The 20,852-nt window shown below is 50.3% G+C and overlaps 1 protein-coding gene across 3 annotated transcripts in view; it reads left to right on the forward strand.

Moving 5' to 3' along the window:
- The first annotated feature begins 7,257 nt into the window (after positions 1-7,257).
- Positions 7,258-20,852, forward strand: part of Acly (ATP citrate lyase) — a 47,445-nt gene continuing 33,850 nt past the window's right edge. For 2 of the 3 annotated variants that reach the window (XM_052756575.1, XM_052756577.1), the window contains exons 1-10: positions 7,258-7,420; positions 11,604-11,785; positions 13,206-13,328; positions 14,972-15,034; positions 15,471-15,661; positions 16,129-16,208; positions 17,779-17,909; positions 18,687-18,805; positions 19,621-19,757; positions 20,437-20,498. In XM_052756575.1, the coding sequence (XP_052612535.1) occupies positions 11,627-11,785; positions 13,206-13,328; positions 14,972-15,034; positions 15,471-15,661; positions 16,129-16,208; positions 17,779-17,909; positions 18,687-18,805; positions 19,621-19,757; positions 20,437-20,498 (1,065 nt within the window). In that variant the 5' untranslated portion in view covers positions 7,258-7,420; positions 11,604-11,626. Of the gene's footprint in view, positions 7,421-7,580; positions 8,083-11,603; positions 11,786-13,205; positions 13,329-14,971; positions 15,035-15,470; positions 15,662-16,128; positions 16,209-17,778; positions 17,910-18,686; positions 18,806-19,620; positions 19,758-20,436; positions 20,499-20,852 lie in introns of those variants that run through there. The other variant, XM_052756576.1, reaches the window with a different exon arrangement.

Here is a 20,852-nt window from a genome sequence, read left to right on the forward strand (position 1 = left end):
GGATTAAAGGTGTGTGCCACCACTGCCTGGCCTCTAGTAGCTAGTGCCACACTCTTTATTTGTTAGAGCACAAACAAAATATCACCACATAGCACTACTTGAGAAGGAATAGGAAGGAGGTGTGGTCTTGTTGAAGTAGGTGTGGCCTTGTTGGAGAAGGTGTGTCACTGGGGGTAGGCTTTGAGGTTTCAGAATCCCAAGCCAGGCCCAGTGACTCTCTTCCTGATGCCTGTGGATCCAGATATAGAACTCTCAGTTACTTCTCTAGCACCATGTCCGCCTGTGTGCCACCATGCTCACCACCATGACAACAATGGACTAAACCTCTAAAACTGTAAGCAAGTCCCAGTTAAATACTTTCTTTTCTAAGATTTGGTCATGGTGTTTCTTCATAGCAATAGAACACTAAGACAGAAGTTGGTACCAAGAGTGGGGTATTGCTGTGACAGGCCTGACCATGCTGCTTGTTGGTAGAATGTGGATTTTGGATTAGGAAAGCAGCTGAATGCTTTAAACAAGGCTTTATGGGCCATACTAGTAGAAGCATGAAAGTCAGTGGTGCTGAAAGCAATGTAGATTATGACGGATCTTCTCAAGAGAGATCAGAGGAGAAGAATATTAATAAATGGCCTAGAGTCTGTTTTTGTTTTTGTTTTTGGTGTGTGTATGTATATGTGTGTGAGAGAGATATTTTGATGAAGAATATGGCTGCTTTCTGCCCTTGTCCAAAAAAAAAAAAATCTGCCTGAGGCTAAATTGAAGAGTTTTGGGTTAATGGTGTTGGTAGAGCAGATTTCCAAGACAGCCTAGTATTGACTCTGTCATGTGGTTATTAGTAGTCACTCTTATGTAGATCTATAATGAAAAGGAGCAAGCTGAGAAAGGAAAAATACAAAATGTATAATTTGAGGAGAAAAGGACCACCAGGAAATATAATTGACTTAAGTCTTGTCCTCAAAGAGGTAACAATTTTAAAGAAAAGCCCAATGTTAAGTGGAATAAAGGGTGTTGTGACCTCAGGGCAAGACCCCACCCAGATAAGCTTCCAACTTGTGAAAAGGAATTAAAGAAAAGCTTAAGTGAAGGAAACTATCAACAATAGAAAGCTGATGCAGATGTAATTGAATGTGGGGGCCATGCTCCAGCCCCAGAAAGTGGTAGAACTTGGCAAGTTTGGTCATGTGGATCTGGCTTTAGAGTCAAGGATACAAGTAAGGTATTGTTGACTTTCCCTCTGCAGCTAAGAAAATCCACTGAGGCCTGGCATGTGTCAGGGGAGTCCCTGCATGGAAGCCCAGAGAGGCCATTGGGTGAAGCTGTGAAGGTAAAGCCTGTATTGCTTTAGAAACTCCAAGATGTTGGAGATTACAAAGCCATGGGATACCTGCCATGGGATACTTTTCCATAGAGGAAAGCGACTAACAAGATGTGGAACCAGCCCAAAAGAGAGAAATGCAGTCAACAAAACTGAAAGGAGTTGAAGTTCTGAAGAGCTCCTTGCCATCAGATATGGAGATGTAGAGTCTAGAGTTTGCCCTGTTGATTTTCAGTCTTGCTTTGGTCCAGTATTTCCTCACTGTGTTTGCTTTCTTCCCTTTTGAAATAGTAATGCATATTCTGTGCCATTGTATGTCAGAAGTATGTGATTGAAAGGACCAAGCAGATGCCATAACAGGCTGTCAGTCTTCTCTCAGAGATCAGGCCTCAATTCCAGTTTCCTAAGACTTGAGCAAGCAGTTTCTGGGAAGGTCATGAACAAAAGACACAGTCCTTGCAGTAGCACCCTTTGTGCATGTACTCTGATGGCTCAAGATTCAGCCAGTTGTTTACTGTTTGGGACACCTCACCAACTTAGAGCTATAAGCATGGGTCAATGTGAACGTGCGAGGCCAGTCAGCCTCCATGGCAGCTCAAGGACAAAGCCTGGGACTTGTCCAGGCCTGCCCAAAAATGATAACTGTAACCCCCAACCAGTAAATTCAAAGGTTACACACCCTCACCCAATCATATGACACAAAGGCTTGAACCACCCTGTTTGCATTTTTTTCCTTTAAAAACCCCTCATCCTAGCCAGGCGGTGGTGCACATGCCTTTAATCCCAGCACTCGGGAGGCAGAGCCAGGCAGATCTCTATGAGTTCCAGGACAGCCTGGTCTATAGAGTGAGATCCAGGACAGGCACCAAAACTACACAAAGAAACCCTGTCTCAAAAAACAAACCAAACCAAACAAACAAACAAGGAAACAAACACCAAAAACCCTCACCCTGAGAGCTCAGGGCCATCCTCCTCCACCAATTGTTGGACACAAACCAAGCCCAGGCCTGCTTGTTATCAATAAACCCCTCTGTGTTTTGCATCCGATAGGCTCTGTGGCAGTCTTGCTTGGGGGTCTTGTGATGTGGGCACAATATGATCAGCTTATCTATCATCTATCTATCTATCTATCTATCTATCTATCTATCTATCTATCTATCTATCTATCTGTCAGTTTTTTGAGACCGGTTTCTCTGTGTATCCCTGGCTGTCCTGGAACTTGCTCTATAGACCAGGCTGGTTTTGAGGTTTTAGAAGCCCAAGCCAGGCCTGTGGCTCTCCATGCTCTCTGCAGATCCACATGTAGAACTCTTAGCTACTTCTCCAGCACCATGTCTGCCTGCATGCCACCATGCTTCCACCAGAGATCTGCCTGCCTCTGCCTTCTGAGTGCTGGGATAAAGGATGTACGATACCACTACCCAGACAGCTTTTTTATTTTTATTTTACAGGATTACAGTTAAGATTGCCTTGAGTTTTAGAAGAGACTTTGAACTTTGGACTTCTAAACAGTGTGGAAACTCTGACAGACTATGGGGACTTTTGAAGGTGGACTGAATGCATTTTTGCATTACAGTACCACTATTATCCTACAAAGGCCAGGGAGTAGAATGTGATGGTTTAATAAGAATGGCCCCCATTGGCTCGTATATTTGAATTCTTAGTCATCGGGGAGTGGCACTACTTGAGAAGGAATTGGAGGTGTGGCCTTGTTGGAGTAAATGTGGCCTTGTTGAAGGAAGTATGTCATTGGGGTTAAGCTTTAAGGTTTCAAAAGCCCAAGCCAGGACTAGTGGCTCCCTTTTCCAGACATAGAACTCCGAGCTATATCTCCAGCACTGTGCCTGCTTGCATGCCACCATGCTCCCTGCCGTCACAATAATGGACTGAACCTCTGAAAATGTAAGCAAGTTCCAATTAAACGCTTTTCCTTTCCCCCAACAGTTGGCCATGGTGCTTCTTCACAACAATACGATAACTAAGACAAGCAGGTTGCTCATCTGCAAACCGGTGCTAACACTCAGCTCAAGCTGTGGCTCTGGGGAACATATGCTAGCCCCCCTGTCTTTTGTGTAGTTGCTGCTGAATAAATATTAGCTGAAGTGAGCCAGGGCACACCTTTAATCCCGGTACTCAGGAGGCAGACAGGTAGGTCTCTGTGAGTTATAGGCCATCCTGTCCTACATAGTGAGCCCAGGCCAGCTAAGGCTACACAGTGAGACCCTGTCTGCCAACAAACAAAAGTTGATTAAAATCTAGGAGGGAGCCACTAGCCAGTCTTAGATCTCTGGAACTGAAGAGTGCCTAAAGCCTGGGCATGGAGATAGTGTTAGAACCCTCTGTATGCAGCAACGTAGACCAGTCCAGAAGAGGGTAGAGGAGATTCCAATGGGGGAAAGCAAAAGCTTTTGAGTAAGACACCAGAACAATAAGAAGATGGGGTCCAGCTTGAGTCCGTGGATCAGAGAAACTGCTCTCACCTCACACACAGCTATTTTTTCCTCCCTCCTTCTTTTCCTCCCTCTCTTCCTTTTCCTCTCCTGTTTCTTTTTTGGAGGTAGAGCCTTGAACTAGCCATGTATCCAAAGACAGAGCCTTGCCTCTATCTCCCAAGCACTAGGATTATAGGTTTGTGCCGCCATACTCAGCTTCCAACAGCTACTTTCTTTTTTTCCTTCACATTTTCTTCTCTAACACTGTTCCAGCCTGTGCCTAACAATGCTTTGATGAGGTGTGCATGGGGGGGGGGGTGCTTAATCCTTCAGCAAATATTTGTTGAGCACTTACTAAGTGCCAATTTAACTTATTCAAAAGTTGAATTCAAAAAAGGCCCTATTCAAAGTGCTATACAGTCAGCAATGAAGGAAATGAAGGAAACATAGACGTTCCTCTCACCAGGTACAGATTATAGCCCCGAAGAATAACTTAATAGAAATGGAATTGCAGGGGCAAAGGGCAAGTGCAATTTGCAATGTTTATTGATTTCACCAAATTGACATAAAAAGGGTTTATAGGCATTTCTCACCTGGATCCTTGTTTCCCCAGGAGTGTCCTCTTAAAAAAATATGTTTATGGTTGTTTTGCCTGCTTGTATGTCTGAATCACGTGTGTGCCTGGTGCTTGCAGAGGCCAGAAGACGGCATCAGATCTCCTAGAACTAGAATTAATAGAAAGTTTGAGCTGCCATGTGGGGTGATGGGAATTGAACCTGGATCCTGAAGAGCATCAAGAGTTCTTAACTGTTGAGCCATCTGTCCAGCTCCAATGTTTTTGTGTTTTGGACAAGGTCTTACTAAATAGTTCGGACTTCTCTCAAACTCCCTATCATCCTTCCTCAGGCTCCTGAATGCTGAGAGTCTTGGCTTAACTTACCACAGAGGCTCTTAGCCTGTGGGTCTCGACCCTTTGGGGGTCGAATGACTTTTTACAGGGGTCCCATATCAGGTATCCTGAATATCAAATATTTACATTATGATTCATAACAGTAGCAAAATTACAGTTATGAAGTACCAACAAAAATGATTTTATGGTCAGGGGTCACCACAACATGAGGAACTGTATTAAAGGGTCACAGCATTGGGAAGGTTGCGAACCACTGCCTTATCACATCATGACAGAAGGTTGTTTTTCCTAACTAAAGGGATAATTGTGTCACAGGTGGGTTTTTTTTGTTTTGTTTTTTTAAACATAGTCCCATGAGCTAGGCACAGTGGTGTACACCTTTAATCCAAGCACTTGGGAGGCGGAGGCAGGAGGATCTTTGTGAGTTTGAGGCCAGACTGGTCTACAAAGCAAGTTCCAGGACAACCAGGACTACACAGAGAAACCCTGTCTTGAAAAACAAAACAAAACAAAAACAAAAACAAAACCATGGTCTCACTATGTAACCCTGGCTGGTCCTGAACTCACTATGTAGACCAGGCTGTCTCAAACTCACAGAGATCTATCTGCCTATAAAAAAGTTATTTTGTCGATGTAGGGGGCACAGGTGTTGCATGTATGTGTGTGGCAGTCAGAGGGCAATTTTGTGGAGTCCTTTTTCTTTATCTGCTTTTATGTGGGTTTGGGAATGCCCCTCATGGCATCCTTGCATAGCAAGTCTTTAAGCTGCTGAGCCATCTGTGCTGGGATCACCCACGAGTGATTTATATTAACTAGTCTTCTGGGTAGCCTGTGAAGACTCTGAATTGGTTGGTCCCAGTGGTCCACATCTGTAATTTCAGCATTTGGGAAGCTGAGGCAGGAGGATAGGAGTTCAAGGTTGTCCTCTATTATACAGTGAGTTTAAGGACAGCCTGGGCTACAGGTTACCCTGTTTCAAAAAGAAACAAACAACTATAAAAGCTCTGAATTATGGGCTGAAGAGATGGCTCAGAGGTTAAGAGCATGAGATGATCTTCCAGAGGTCCTGAGTTCAAGTCTCAGCAGCCACATGGTGGCTCACAACCATCTGTAATGAGATCTGGCACCCTCTTTGGGCGTGTAGGCAGAACACTGTATACATAATAAATAAATCTTAAAAAAGAACAAAAACTCTAAATTGCTGTCCTCCAGGGCCTGAATTTGAGTCACTTCAGAGAGGATATTTTCTTTACTTAGAGAGAAGTGATTTTTCACAGAGGTTTGTATAGATTCCTGGAAGACACTCCAGGCCTCTCCCTAAACTTCAGGAGGGCACTATAGCAGATCAGCTGCTCTTTTTAAATGATGGGTATGAGGGAAGAGACCAGAAAATGACGTCATCAAGGAGTACATGCTGCTCAAGCATGGGCGTAGCAAGTTCAGCTACCCAACTGCTGGCTGAAAAGGGACTGGGTTTGGGGGCGGGGTGGGGGGTGGGGTGGGAGGGTGGGGGGTGGGGTGGGAGGGTGGGGGGTGGGGGGCTTGGGAAAGTGTTTGCTCAGGAGAGTGTTGCAACAATGTTGCAGGGAGCGTTTGATCCAGGGTTGTTGTTTTTTTTGGCCAGGGGCACAGCCATGCTGATTCCCCGCACCCTGGGCTGATGCATCACCTGAGCTGATTAGAGGATAGTTCTGGCCTCCTTCCTAGAGCTGGACAGTTGTTAGTTCGCGGAAGGCTGGAGAGACCTACTGGGACTAAGGTACAAGGGAGGCTTCCACTCCAGGGAAGCAGTGAATTGAAGCCTTGATTTCTAGGGCTTTCTGCTTTCACATATTCTGCTCCACAGGTTCGCGGACACCTGTTAAACTATCTCACGAGTAACAGAAAAAGGAGGAGGCTGTTCATTACTTCCAGTGTCTGAGTTGGAGACTGGAGGAGGGAGCAAGAGGTTGGGCAGCGATAGCCCCAGTCCTAGGTTAGAATCTCAGATAAATGATCAGCTCCTCCCAGATCCGCGCTCAGGTGAGTAGGTGAGAGGACCCGACGCGTTGGGACTGGAGCCTCACTAGTTCACCCCTTCCCCCAACCTATCCTATGTCGGGCTGTCTGATTGTGCAGCGTGGCTGTGTAGTCTCGCTCTATATATATTCCATAGGGTGGGTTCCAGGAGCGGAGAGGTGCCACGTGTGAAAGGAAAGCAGGCATCGATTTCAAAAGCAGGGATGGTGTGGCGGCTTACAAGCGCCTAGGGTAAGAACGTCAGTTGCTCCCATGGGAGGGAGGAAGGGGACGCCAGGTCCTGCAAGAAGTGCTACAGCCATTTGAGCCAACAACCCCCTCCCTCAGCTACTCCACCCGGTGGCTGGCCGGCCCAGCCCCTGAAGCGATCAGGCCACAGCCCCCTGCCTCGTAGCTTCTCCTCCTGGAGCCGCCCTGCCCATCTCCCCATCCGAGGCCCCGCCCACGGACCCGCCTCCGCCCCGCCGACTTCCAGGACTACAAGTCCCATCAGCCCCGAGTCAGGCCTGAGGGCGGGGCCACCGCTGCAGCGAATGGGGAGGAGCTTAGAGCTCAGGCTAGGGAACGCGTGTGCCCAATCGCCGGGCCGCTCGGCCTGTGAGCTGATGGGGGGCGGGGAGGAGCCCGCTTGGGCCGGGGACAAAAGCCGGATCCCGGGCAGCTGCGGGCGGCTGGAGCGATTCAAGGAGTTGGGGTGACCTGGAGCTTGCGGACAGAGAGCCGCACTCGGGCTTTCTCGAAGAGGTGAGTGCCGCAGCCGTGTGCGCGGGCGCGACCCCCAGTCCCCTCGAAGCTTCCTGCTTTCCTCCCCCAACCCGGAACCACCTCCCGGCTCGCAGGCTGGGCTCTCCCGCGCGCTCCCTGCACCTGCTTGGAACTTTTGTGCGGGTCTCAGCGATATGGTAGTCTTGGCCTCGGCCTCGAGCCGCGTGTCTACACCCTCCCAACCCTTTTCTAGTTCCTGGGAGTTTGCACGTTGCCGCCGCCGACCTTCCCTCCTCCAGATTCTTTTCCGCGTCCTGCCTCTCCTCAGCTCCACCCAAGGCCAGCTCTCGAGTCTCCCCGGGCTTTTGGGGGACACTTTTTTGGGCCCCATTCGGGTTGCCTACCGGATACCGGGGCGGGAAGTGGAGAAGGCGGTGGCCGCTCACGAGCCGGACTCAGGCAGGCCCGTCCTGTTAGTTCTGTGGTGAATCCATAAAGCTCTGTGTCGAAGTGGAGGGAGCGGGCCCTGGCCACGCGGGCTGTGTGACCCCAGGGTGCCTGAGGCCTCGCCGCGAGGACTTGGCTCCCTCCGGAGCGGCGGCCCCTGGAGGGCTGTCCCTGCTAAGGAGCTCCCCTCGGGTCCAGCCCGCAGACAACAGATGGTCGGAGTGCCCAGGAGTCTGGACGAACAAGCTCCTGAGGTATATGTGTGCGTGCGCCCGCGCGCGTGTGCAAAAGAGGATGCTATCCTCTCCCCATGTCAGGCCTGGCAGAGGTCCGGTGCCCTGAGCCTGGTGCTTTCTCCAGCCTTGAAGTTACACCATGGGGGGGGGGGGGGTCCTCCTGGCAAGCTTTTGGAAAGGGCTGTAAGAAGATCAGCATTAGGGCACTTTAGCCTGCCAGCCCATTCTGTCTGTCCTGCCTTTAACTTTGCTCAGTATCTCACCCTGTTCAGTTTCTCGGGTTTCTTTAATGTTGAGAGATAACTGCCCCGGAAGGATCATTTCCACCTCTTAGAAAGCTTCTTAAACACCCTGAGGGAACGGTAAAGGGAGACCTTGAAGACAGAATAGCTGCTGGTTTTCATCTCCGTTCAGACACTGTGTCTACTGTAGCAGGGAATTCTGCCCCGTTCCTTTGCAATAGGGTCGTCATCCCACCCCATCCCCCAAACCCTTAAAGTGAGAGTGTTTTGTCGACCTTAAGCAGCATCCTCAGTAGATCCTTTCTGCCACGGCGTCCCAGAGGAGCCTTCTTGGAGAACAGGCTTCATTCATTCACCCTTCCCTGTGGGTTGCTTCTGCTCCAGGGGCCCCTGTGAGTGTATTCAATCCTGGGTCACTCACTGCAGAAAATAGCCCATTCAACTCAAAAGGCCCCTTCCTTGGGGAGAGGGGGAGAGAGAATTTGAGTATGTGTGTGTTTACATATGTTCGTGTAGGGGTGTGGTTTCTCCTGAAGAGTTTGCAGATATTGTTACCCGGTAACAGTTTCCGGGGTCTTGGCTCTGCTGTGAAACCATCCATCACAGCGTCATCAGCTGCTGGGAAAGGCAGCTTAAGTCTTTGGGGTTGGAGGGGGGGTGTTGTGAGGGGGAATCTCCAGTCTGAGATCGGAATATACTTTGTCCCACGTTTGAGTATGTGCATACTTCCCAAAGGGTTTTCAGATTCTGGAAAGCATACGAAACCTCACAGATCCATTGCTCTAAAGAGCAGCGAATCAACAATTGGAATTTCGATGGATCTCCACTGAGGAGGCCTCCCTGGGTGTGTGAGCAGCACTGGTGAGAAGCCAGGCCCTTCCTCCACTTATTCTATGAGTTCTTTGTCTCAGCCTCCCCAGCTGAGCCACAGTGCTCTGGTGGCACATCTTATTTTGGTAAACTGGCAAACCTTTCCTTTCTCATCTCTTGTTTTGTCCTGACCCCACCCACCCCTGGTCTCCTGGAGATGGACTCAGATCTGAGACTGATGGTTTCCTTCAGTTGCCTAAGGTTGGCTCTTTTCTCCCTCCTCTTTCCCTTGGTTGGGTCTTGGGTCTCTCCTGGGAGGTACTAAATTCTGGAGACCACTGTCAGGCTTCTGTCAGTGTCAGACTTCTGGGTAGGCTTGGCGAAGGGGCTTCCTCTCCTGGAGCGTGTGGTTCTGTTTGTTGAAGGTGTACCAATGGCGGAAAGCGGTCAGTACCACCCCCTCCTCTTGCTGCCTAATGTGCCCTGGGCTGCACTCTGTTTGGGAGGGGGGTAGGGGTGTGCCCATTCGATTTCAGGACCAGTTTTTCTGGTCTGAGTCAAGAAGGTTGGGAAATGGTACTGGAGTGGGTGGGGGTGGAGAACTCTGGGGCAGCGGGCTAGTTGGGGCATCTCCTTCAGCGACACATTGAGAAGCCATCCCAGGAGAAGCACCGCACTAGGAAGGTCTCTGAGCCCCTTTCCAGTTACCCACTTGGGGCCAGGTCTCAAGCTGATATGCCCATGTGGTGAGATAGAGACAGAGGGAGGCAGCCTGGCCCTGATTAGCACCCCGAAGCCTCTCTTGCATGGCCCGTTGGCAGGGGGGTTCCGTGTGGCCCTGTGACAGAGCCTTCCCTGGGCTAGGAAAGGAGACTAACATTCCTGGATGTGTCAGCCAGTCAGCTCCTTAGCTCACCCTCCTTGTGTGTACTTACTTGACTTTTCTCTGCCCAGCAAATTCAGCGCTTCCATTCTGCCCCTCTGGGAGAGACGGGCAGCCTGTCTTCCTCCACTTGGCATGCATGACTGGGTTTCCTTTCTCCATCTCTTCTCACTGTTCTCCACAAGCTGCTCTGGGGGAGAGTAGGTGTGTCTGGCAAGGTAGTAGACAGGAAGGATGAGCAAATTCTTATCGTAGGCTCTCCCGCATTGAAGGGGGCCCGTCTTGGGAGAAATGTCTCTCTTTAGGCTGCAGTGGCTGTTTCTGGAGACTCAGGGTGTAGAGTGTTAGGGCTCAAGTCCTGCTGGTGAGTCAGGTTTCTTGGACAAGTTGAACCGCTCCCTCTTTGATTCCTCATCTGAGAAAAGGGATTCTGAGTCTGAGTGAACTTGATGTATGTGCTCACATGAGATGAGTTATTTCTTGCAGTGCTGGGGAGCAAACCCCGGGGTCTTACACGTGGGAGGCAAGCACTCTGCCACTGAGCTGTGCTCTCAGCCCCTAAGATGAGTTTCTCTACACATGTCACATCACCGAAGATAGCTGCTGCCTTCTCCCAAGTTCTGGCTCAGTTAAGGAATGCTGAGTACAGGGTGGTCCCCAGAGAGGCCTCTGTTTTGCTTAGTGAGTTTTGCTCAAAGTTAACTGCTAAGCTGACTCAGTGGGGTGGGTGGGATGATCTGTAGGTCATAGTTCCCTGCCCTGTGACTGTTATGTATGTACTTTGAGGTGGGAATCTAGTGTCCTAGGAGAAAAGAGCTTTGAGGTAACGTTCTCCTTCCTCCCACCCCACCAGGGCCTCTAGTCTGTTGGGGGGGTGTGTGTGCGCGTGAGTCATGCTGGGAGGGGGATGAAACCTGGGGAGAAAATAAGGCCAGCCTGTGCAATTCCAGCGATGTTCTTCACAAGTCAGAGGACATACAGAGTAGTTCAGTGTGTGTGTGCCCGCCTCAGAGAGCAGCATTCACGTTTGGATCAAACCCTTGGTGTTCCTGGCTTCCCCTTTGATCTGCCTTTGCTCAGGGCTGAATGTGGTTGTGGCCAGCTAGTTTGCCCAGAGGGAGTAGAGACAAGGTTAAGGTCAAGCTAAGAGTTCCAGAGGAATTGCACATTTTTTCTGTTCCCCTGCCTCCCTTCCTCCCTCCCTTCATCCCTCCCTCTCCCCCTCTCTTCTCTCTCCTCTTCCTCTCTCCCTTTCTCTTTTTGAGACAATATTTCATATGACCCAGGCTAGCCTTGAACTTCTGATCCTTCTCTCACTACCTCCCAGGTGATAGGATGATGGGAATACACTACCATGTCTGGTGCCGCCTTCCTAATTTTCTATAATTTCTTCACCTCTAGGTCTAGATCTGTGTCTCTGCCGGTGAAGCTACTTCGTTTTATCTTCCGTCCCCTCCTGCTCAGGCAGCCCTTTTTCTTTCTTTTGGGAAAAGCCAAGATCTAGTTTTATTGTTTGGGGGCAGCTGGGAATAGATCCAGTCTGCTGGGAAAGATAGCGCATCGACCTTCCTGTCCCAACTGACCAGTTCCTCCTACACTCACAGGTAAACCAGGTCCCTCTGCAGCCATGTCAGCCAAGGCAATTTCCGAGCAGACCGGCAAAGAACTCCTTTACAAGTACATCTGTACCACCTCAGCCATCCAGAACCGGTTCAAGTATGCCCGCGTTACCCCTGACACAGACTGGGCACGTCTGCTGCAGGACCACCCCTGGCTGCTCAGCCAGGTGAGTTTTGCCTGCATCCTAGGCCCTTCTTTCCAACCTAGGTTCCGAGGTGGAGAAAGCATTTGATTTGTTAGAGTTGTCCCAAGGAGTTACATGATTGCAGATTTGCCTGTGTGTCTGCAGCTGACTGAGCAGGGTCTTGAGAGTTTGCTCTGGGCCCTTCATATGGACTTGGAACCAGACAGACTGGTATCTAAATCACACTTCTCTGTTTATGAACCATGTGGCCTGGGGCAAACCATTTCATTTCTCTTGAGTGAGGTTCCCCATCTGTCAAATATGAATAGCACTGTATGAGCTATAAGGATTAGCAAGAATATCCAGGAAGCGTTTAGTGTGTTGTGTAGCAGTTGATAGATGCTCAGTTTAAAAAAAAAAAAAAATAGGTGTATACCTTACTTCCCCAAAGTGGAGCATCTCAGGACAATTAAGAAGTGCGACCTTAGCTGGGCAGTGGTGGCGCAGGCCTTTAATCCCAGCCCTTGGGAGGCAGAGGCAGGCAGATCTCTGTGAGTGCAAGGTCAGCCTGGTCTACAGAGCAAGTCTGGGACAGCCAGAGCTGTTACACAGAGAAACCCTGTCTCGAAAAACAAAAAACAAACAAACAAACAAAAAGAAGTAGGGTCTTAAAGCTAGAGAGATGGATGGCTCAGCGATTAAGATCCAGGGCTCTTCTGGTGGAGGACCTGGGTTTGGTTCCCAGCATCCACATGGCAGCTCAGAACTATCTGTAACTCCAGTTCCAGGTGATCTGATGTCCTCTTCTGCATACATGCAGGCAAAGCACTCATACACATAAAAATAAATAAAGAAGTGGGACCTCATACTTTGTGGAAATGGCTGATGCCTGACCATGGAGAGGATCAGCCTGGACTACCGTAGCCATATTTGCCTGGCTTTGGGAAGCCCTTTGGCTTCTCTGGCAGGCCTAGACAAGGCCTTATGCTGTTTTGTTTTCCCCTTTCTGAAGCAGTTGGGAAGGCAGTGGATTTCCTGGTCCTGGAGCGAGGGACTGCTTGCTTGGCCTGTTGTGGTTAGGGTTTAAACATAGGGATGGGGTTGGTCAGATTGTCTGTGAAGATCCTTTGTCATCCTAAGGATCTGTCCTGTGTCTTTTAGAACATGAGGCTGGTCCGTGTTCTAAATGTGGTTGAATGAAGCAGCTAGTACCTCACATGGAGAAAGTAGGAGATCACTCATTGAGCAGGCGCTCACTGAGCATCTACTCTGTGCCAGGCTCATCCTGGTTGTCTCCTGGTGGTCAAAAGATTTGCCTGGGGTAGGTGAGGAAAAGCTCCAGGACAGGAACGTGGTCCTGATGGATGAGTACGTGGCAGCAGGGGGATGAAAAGCCATACAGCTTCACTTCCTGTACTACCTCTTCCTTCCTCACTCTAAGTTCCAACCTTCTTCATTCCAGAGCTTGGTAGTCAAGCCAGACCAGCTGATCAAACGTCGAGGAAAGCTTGGCCTAGTCGGGGTCAACCTCACTGTGGATGGAGTCAAATCCTGGCTGAAACCCCGACTGGGACACGAGGCCACGGTGAGTCTGGGTGGAGGGGATCAGGGTGGTGACAAAGGACACGGTAACCTCCAGCTCCACCAGTCCTGTGGCTCACAGCCCAGCCAGTCACAGAGCAATGGAGAAGGATGGAGTGTGGGCCTGCCCTGGCTGCAGCCCAGTCGTGGTGGTCATTCCCAGCTCCCTCATCAGGAAATCAAGCCATTGATACTGCTTCAGATAGCATATTCTACAGTTGTAACCCCAGAACAATTAGGGAGCCAGCTACTGTGACCACCAACGTGGAGGAAGGACTCAGGCTCATTCTGGGAACTGCTTGCTCTCCAGTTTCCAATAAAATTGTGGGAGTCTAGGATGACACGATTACAAAGAGGGAGGATTAAAACGAGATGAAAGGGGGAGCTGCAGAGTTATTGGGCAGGAGAGATATGTTGGGTGGAGAACCATGGATGAAGACAGTTATGAATGCTGAGGAGGAAGGTCAGTTCTCCCAGCTCAGGGATTACCGTCAGCTATGAGGATGAGAGCTGGAATGAAATGTGGCTGATTCAACTGTTTCTTCTCCTCAGTCTCCAAGGGAGAGGGGTGGGGGGAGCGGTCTGAAGCTTGGCTTAGCCTGGGAAGGATGTGTGTCTGAATCTGCTTGGCACAATATTCTGCAGACTGGTGTCCCTTGGGATAGGCACAGGTCAGGGACGAGGTGTCCTTTTCTTTGGCTACCCCGGGGAGGTGGCATCAGAGACACCTTCCTCCATGTTGGGCTTCCTCACGGCAGCTCTCACTGTTGGTTACCTACTCTCTGGATCTTTGAAGCTGCTCATGGGTGCAGGGGTACAGGGAGCTGACCTTTGAGTTTCCAGGCCCCTGTGGAGAGTGTGGTGGGGCTGGGTACTGAACAGTGTCCCCAGGGAGCACATCATGCTCCATTCCTAGCAGGCTGAAGAGAGGGAGATGTCATGGACATCTGAGCTGGCAGCAGTGTCGGACCTGGCTGGAGCGGCTCATTACCTCTGATGGATCACTGTCTGGTCCTGACTCAGCAGTGACGCACAGGCGGGCAGGCGGGGGGTTCAGGGGATGAGGGCTGTCTCGCCTCTGCTGCCGCCAGGGACCCACTCAAGCTGATTAGCTCTGCAGGCCTGTTGTCTTCAGCCAGGAAACACAGGAGGGAAAGTTTTCCCTAATCAGCCCCTGGCCTCTCCTCTCTCCTGCCCCTCAGGCCTGGACTCATGTCCTTAGGCTGGGTCACTGTGTCTACTTCAGGGCAAAATAGTGTGCCCTCACGACCATACCCAAGTTCCCATCTCTATGCTAGACTGCTTGAGCCGGTGAGATTGATCAGTGGGTAAGGCTTGCCGCCAGGCCTGATTGATGACCTGTGTTTGATTCTTGGGATCCACATGGTAGAGGGAGATCTGAATTATCCACAGATCTCCACATGCTTGACATGGCATGCACACATCCCTGCCCCCCCCCCCCCAAGTGTAAGTACAAGTGAAAATGTAAAGAGAAAATCTCCTGAGAGCTTCTTACATTCGTCTGTGACCCCATTGTCCTGACTTCTGGAGAAATCTCTTTGCTACATGTGGTGGTAGTGCTCGGGCCTTACCTTTGTGAAGAATACGCCATGCGTCTGAGCTGCGTCTCCTTCAATTTCTCCGTAGGTCGGCAAAGCCAGAGGCCTCCTCAAGAACTTCCTGATTGAACCCTTTGTCCCCCACAGTCAGGTATGTGAGGCAGGGCCACGCTGGATCTTCTCCCCCTCGGCTTTGTGACTGTCCTTCTGAAGTGATGAAAGGAGAGAGGGAGGTGCTGAGGGGAGCAGCCAAGGGGACCAGGGTCTCCAGAGCTCCGGCAGAGGCCTGGAGGAAATCATGAGTAAGGAATCCAGGATGAAGGAAAGGCTTAGTTTGCAGCAAAATGGAGCGAGAGCAGGTAACAGAGGGGACTTCCTAGTGTTGGGATGAGAAGGACCTAAAGGCAGAAGCTCTCAAGATGCACCACTCTGACTTAGCTAAGGAGGTGGGGCCTTGTCTTTCCTTGTCCCTTAGCAGAAGGGGGCACTTCGTGTCAGGGTTTAGAAATGAGCCTACTCCTGGGGTGAGGCCTTCTAACCCTGCCATTGAGCGCCCTCACCACCTTCATGCTGTCTCTCCTCGCAAGGCGGAGGAGTTCTATGTGTGCATCTATGCTACTCGGGAAGGAGACTACGTCCTGTTCCACCATGAAGGGGGTGTGGATGTGGGCGACGTGGACGCCAAAGCCCAGAAGCTGCTTGTGGGTGTGGATGAGAAGCTGAACACTGAGGACATTAAGAGACACCTGTTGGTCCATGCCCCTGAAGACAAGAAAGAGTTGAGTTCTGAGAGGGCTGGTGTGGCCATGACTGGGGATGAGAAGTCCAGTATGACACAGGAGATTAATGCCCTGAGCTCTGGGTACAGGAGAGAGAAAGTAGAGTGAGTCTCCCTGCTTGGGAGCAGGTGGTGGGTATGGCTGTGTCCTGAGGAAGGGAGCCACGTGTTCCGCGAGGGTGCTGGCTTGGAATCAGTCTGCAGTATGCCAGCCTCGTCCCTCACCTCCTTGCCCCTGTCTGTCTGGCGCCTCCTCCAGCTCCGAGCTTGACAGCTTCTTTCCGCCTCAGGGTTTGACGAGTGACATCCAAGGGAGCAGGGCTGGCAGAGGACAGCGGAGGCTGAGGGGTCAGGAGTGGAGAAGTGGGGCTGGGCTGTCAGTGACAGTGAGGTTGCTGTAGGGAAGGGGGTGGGAATGGAGTCCTGCACTGACAGACTAACTGGTCCTCTTTCCCTCTCCCTTCTAGAGTCCTGGCCAGCTTCATCTCTGGCCTGTTCAATTTCTACGAGGATCTGTACTTTACCTACCTTGAGATCAACCCTCTTGGTAAAAAGCTTTGTTTGCTGGGTTGGAATGGTGATGGGCCCCCATGTCTACAGTAACCCTGGCTTTGGCATTCAGGGACCCTGGGCTCTCGTACCAGAGTACAAAGCTTCTGTGGGTATCCAGGGCGTCCCCATAAGGAGCGGTCTCCAGTGCCACCTCCTGTTTCTGAGCACCCAGACTGTAATTTATTCATCTTAACCAGCTCCAACTCCTTTCTTTGGCTTTCATTTGGCCTGCTCCGGGGAAGTCCTGGCTTTGGTCTGTCTGTTAGGTTGTTATTCCTGTCTGCAGGTTAGGCATCCCAGGCTCTGGCCTGATCCTCCCCATACCCTTGGAGGCCTCACTATCCCTTCCTCTCAGGGAGTCGGTCAATCATTTACTACCCCTAACACCAAGAGGAGCTGGCTACAGGCTCTCAAGCTGTGAAGGAGGCAGATAGCCTGGCAGATTCTGGCTAGGCCTCTCGGGGCAGAGTCCAAGAAGAGGGAAATGACCAGATTCCAGCTGAGGATGCAGCCCCTCTAGTGGGCCAGATGGCTGTGTGCTAACTTAATTAGCTAAATGGCCTGAGAAGAAATATGGATGCTTAGTGAGGCATTGCAGCTGAATATGCTGGCCTGGAGCCCAGAGCACTCTGGGGTACTTTGCACCAAACACTGAGACATCCCTAGCTGGACCACAGCAGCCCCAGATGTACACCCCTAGGGCTTCTGACAGTGGTGCCTGAAGTGTGTGGGTGTGTGGGAGCAGCCGTGGTACATCAGTTTGAACCTAAGACCTAGACCAACAGAGTTTTTTGTTGTTGTTTTGAATGGTGGGTCTTTTGTTGTTGTTTTGATGTAGGGTCTAGTCTAGTCCACACTAGCTTCAAACTCACCATATAGCTGAGGATGACCTTGAATGTTTCTCCTGTGCTCTCATACCTTCTTCAACAGTTTCTATTATTTATTTAAATTTATTTTAAACATTAAAAAAAATTATTTGTGTATATGTATGTGCGTCTTTGTATGCCATGTGTGCCTTGGGTGACCAGAAAGAGTGTGTCTGATGGCTGAAGTTACGAGCACTTGTGAGCTGCCCCACATGGATTCTTGGACTTGAACTCATGTCCTCTAGAAGAGCAGCAAGCTCTCTTAACTGCCGACCCACTGATCCTTCTCACCAACCCTTTATTTCTTAATGTATTATTTGGTGTAAGGGATTGAACCTAGGGCCTCTCTCATGTTCTGCCAACTCTAGAAAACAGGTTTTGTTTGTTTCATTTTGCTTAATGGCAGGGCTATGGGTAGGCCAATGCTTCAATACTTGAAGCAGGGAGAATGGCATTTTAGGAAGATGTCGAAAACTTGCTATGGCAGCTAATAGGTCTCCTTTGACCTGTTACCTGAAGGTCAGTGAATCGGGAATGTTCATGTTCTGAGAGTCTTCACAAGGGCCATTCTGATTTAAGGTTGTTAGGTGTGTGTGAGAGTGTGTGGGCTGCACCTGGTGATGTCTGAAGGGATGGTTCAGAGGCTGATGGTTGCCTCACCTTAAAGTTGGTGTGTGACTACTTTGACTTTTCTCCTAGTGGTGACCAAAGATGGTGTCTACATCCTTGACTTGGCAGCCAAGGTGGATGCCACGGCTGACTACATCTGCAAAGTGAAATGGGGTGATATAGAGTTCCCTCCCCCTTTTGGGCGCGAGGCATATCCAGAGGTAAGGCAGGTCTGGGGAGGAGATGGAGGGTGATGGGCCTAGGAGACAGCGTGACTAATCCTAGACAATCATTTGGTCCCCATCTTGGCTGTATTTGGCAGGAAAAGAAAAATAGAGAACCATTTAATTTTCTTAAAATCCCAGTGAGGTTGGGGGTCGGAATGGGACTCAGCCAAGACTCTGAATCCTGGCCAGAAATCCTTTTAGACATCACTCTCAATCAGCCTCTCGGGCTCTTCTCTTGATTTGTTGCTTCTTGATCATTCCAAGTGGCTCTCCCAGCCCCGACGGGAAGGTTCTTCTCTTGGCCACTAGCTGAGAATTTTAATTGCTGCTCCCCACCCCATCCTTTGAGTAGTCCTCCCAGCAGGATCAGGCCTTCTGTGAAGTCATCCAGCCGGGCTGGAGGGAGGAAGAGGCCTGGGGAGTGGACAAGGATGTGGGATGAGCTAAGGGTAGGAGCTGATGTGGAGAGTGAGAAGCAGCAGGACATGGTGGGGTCTGGACTTGAAGTCAGGGGATGGAGCTGAGAAATTTGTTTCCCAGATGGAGGTGGTTTTAGTATTTTGAAGATATTGTCCATTTTCAAGATATTGTCAGATACTGTCAATAAAGATTCTGTCCCAGGCCCGGGGCCTTGCAGTTCCCCATTCCCTGCCCCACTACAGTGATTGACTAACTCTTCAGTGTGCCTTCAGATAGCCAGCTGTGGCCTTTGGATTTGGGAGCTGTGAAAGGGGTGCTCACAAGGCCCACCTGTGGTTGTCTGTTCCCCAGGAGGCCTACATTGCAGACCTGGATGCCAAAAGCGGGGCAAGCTTGAAGCTGACCTTGCTGAACCCCAAGGGGCGGATCTGGACCATGGTTGCTGGGGGTGGCGCCTCGGTCGTGTACAGGTGACAAGGAGGGGTGCCCACCAGGTCCACCCACCCAGTGCCCATCTGTGGATTGCCTGGAGCCCCTAGTTTTTCACCTGCCTGTGGTCCATGAACTTACTGAGCAGATGGAAGCAGTGTCACCCCTGAATTTCAAGCGGCTCTGGGCCGCCCGCCCTGTACATGGTGTCTTCTGCAACCTTACTTCATTGAGAATGATTTCATTTTATGGTTTTGGTTCTTGTAATTGATGATGTGTGCCTCATAGAAAAGTAACAACAACAAAAGGTGCACTGGAAAGTAGAAGCTGCTCACTCCTTCCTCACAGGGTCACCCCCGAGAACACCTTACTCTGCTCTCCTTGGGCGTTTTGGTGCCTAGATAAACATTTGCCCTTTGTCGCTTTATAGAAATATTGGGACCACGTTTTACTCCCTTTCGAACAACTGGCAGTTGTTTTTTCCTCCGGAATTACGGCAAATGTATGATCTGCCACAGCCCTCCTGCTGCTCTGGCTAGAGCAGTTTGCTCCTGGAGGACTTGTGCAGTGTGCTAGTTCTTGTATCTTTGGGCCATGTCAGGCAGCTGCTTATTGTTCATTTTACTCATGCTGTCTGCCCAAAACCTTGGTGCCCTGAGGTTGGCAAAATGCTCTGCCTGGGAGAGTCTCATGGCACATTGACCTTCAAGTGAGGCTTGCATGGGGATTGAAGGTTATAGGTCGGGGAGGCCAGTTCTGCAGGGTGACTTCCATAATTGTGGGAATGATGGACAGCTCTGTACAGGTTTGACTCCTCTGCCCTGAGCAAGCGCTGAGTTCTATGTCTCTCTGGCAGTGATACCATCTGTGATCTTGGAGGTGTCAATGAGCTGGCGAATTACGGGGAGTACTCTGGTGCTCCCAGTGAACAACAGACCTATGATTATGCCAAGACCATCCTCTCACTTATGACTCGAGAGAAGCACCCAGATGGTGAGGCACCTGCATGAGTGCATGGGGGTGTACACACACCTTCTGGGGTGGCACAGTGTGTGGAACAGATTGGTGCTAGGAATCACTAAGGCCATCGTCCTGTCCTTTGCAACTGGGGACTAGGCATTTAATTTCGGGGGGGTCTCTGTTTTTTGTACTTCTAGTGGACACTGGCAACATCAGTCAGAGGTGTTCATGTTAGGCAAGGAAAGCGTGTGAAATTCACTGGAGGAGGAAAGGCTGCAGCATGCTTTTGCTGGGATGAATATAAACTTGCAGCTTAGTGATGTCTTCCAGCTTCCCAGGCTTTGTGACTCCCAGTGTCCCTATCCCACCTTCCCAGTTTTAGGGCTCTATATACCAGTTCCCCTTGAGAGACAGAGAGGAAAAAAGTGAGATTCCCACCAGAGATATCAACACCAAGCTGGACTTCTGGGTAGCAGCAGAAGTAAGACAGAGACAGTGGGGTTTGCGTGCTGGGTAACGGGGTAGTGGAGAGCTGAGCTGAGGAAGCTGAGTGGGTGTCTGGGGAGGCGGTCCTGCTCGCTCCCTGTTATCTCCTTCCACTGAGGGCATCTTTGCCCAGAGGACCAGAATGTCCTCAGATGAATTCATTCCTGGGGCCAAGCTCAAGTCTTTTCTCTCTCTAACTTTGACTTTGTTTTTACTCCCAACCTAGGCAAGATCCTCATCATTGGAGGCAGCATCGCAAACTTCACCAATGTGGCTGCTACCTTCAAGGTAACTAGCTGTGAGCAGTGGTAACTGCAGTTTCTGGGGGAAATGGGCTTGGGGATAGCAAAATTTGACCCTGAGGCAAGTTCCTGTGCATTGCCTTAGTCTGGTTAAGGGTTTGTGACTTGGGGTCTGTCTGTGTCTTTTTTGGTATTGGAGATTGAACCCTGTCTAGACAGGAGATGTGGATCCGAAGCTGTGCGTCTCGGCAGGTAGCACTCACTGTAGCAGAGGGGGCAGTTGAAGGCTTGCTCTCTTCTCTCAGAACCAGTTCTCCGAGGCTGGGCATGATTGTCCTCATTCTCAGCACTGATTCGCTGGGTTCTCTGCAGGTGTGGGTCTCAGTCACCAGTCCCTGCT

Source organism: Peromyscus californicus, unplaced genomic scaffold, assembly GCF_007827085.1.
Source record: "Peromyscus californicus insignis strain IS unplaced genomic scaffold, ASM782708v3 Scaffold_3__1_contigs__length_106647218, whole genome shotgun sequence".
NCBI lineage: Eukaryota > Metazoa > Chordata > Mammalia > Rodentia > Cricetidae > Peromyscus > Peromyscus californicus.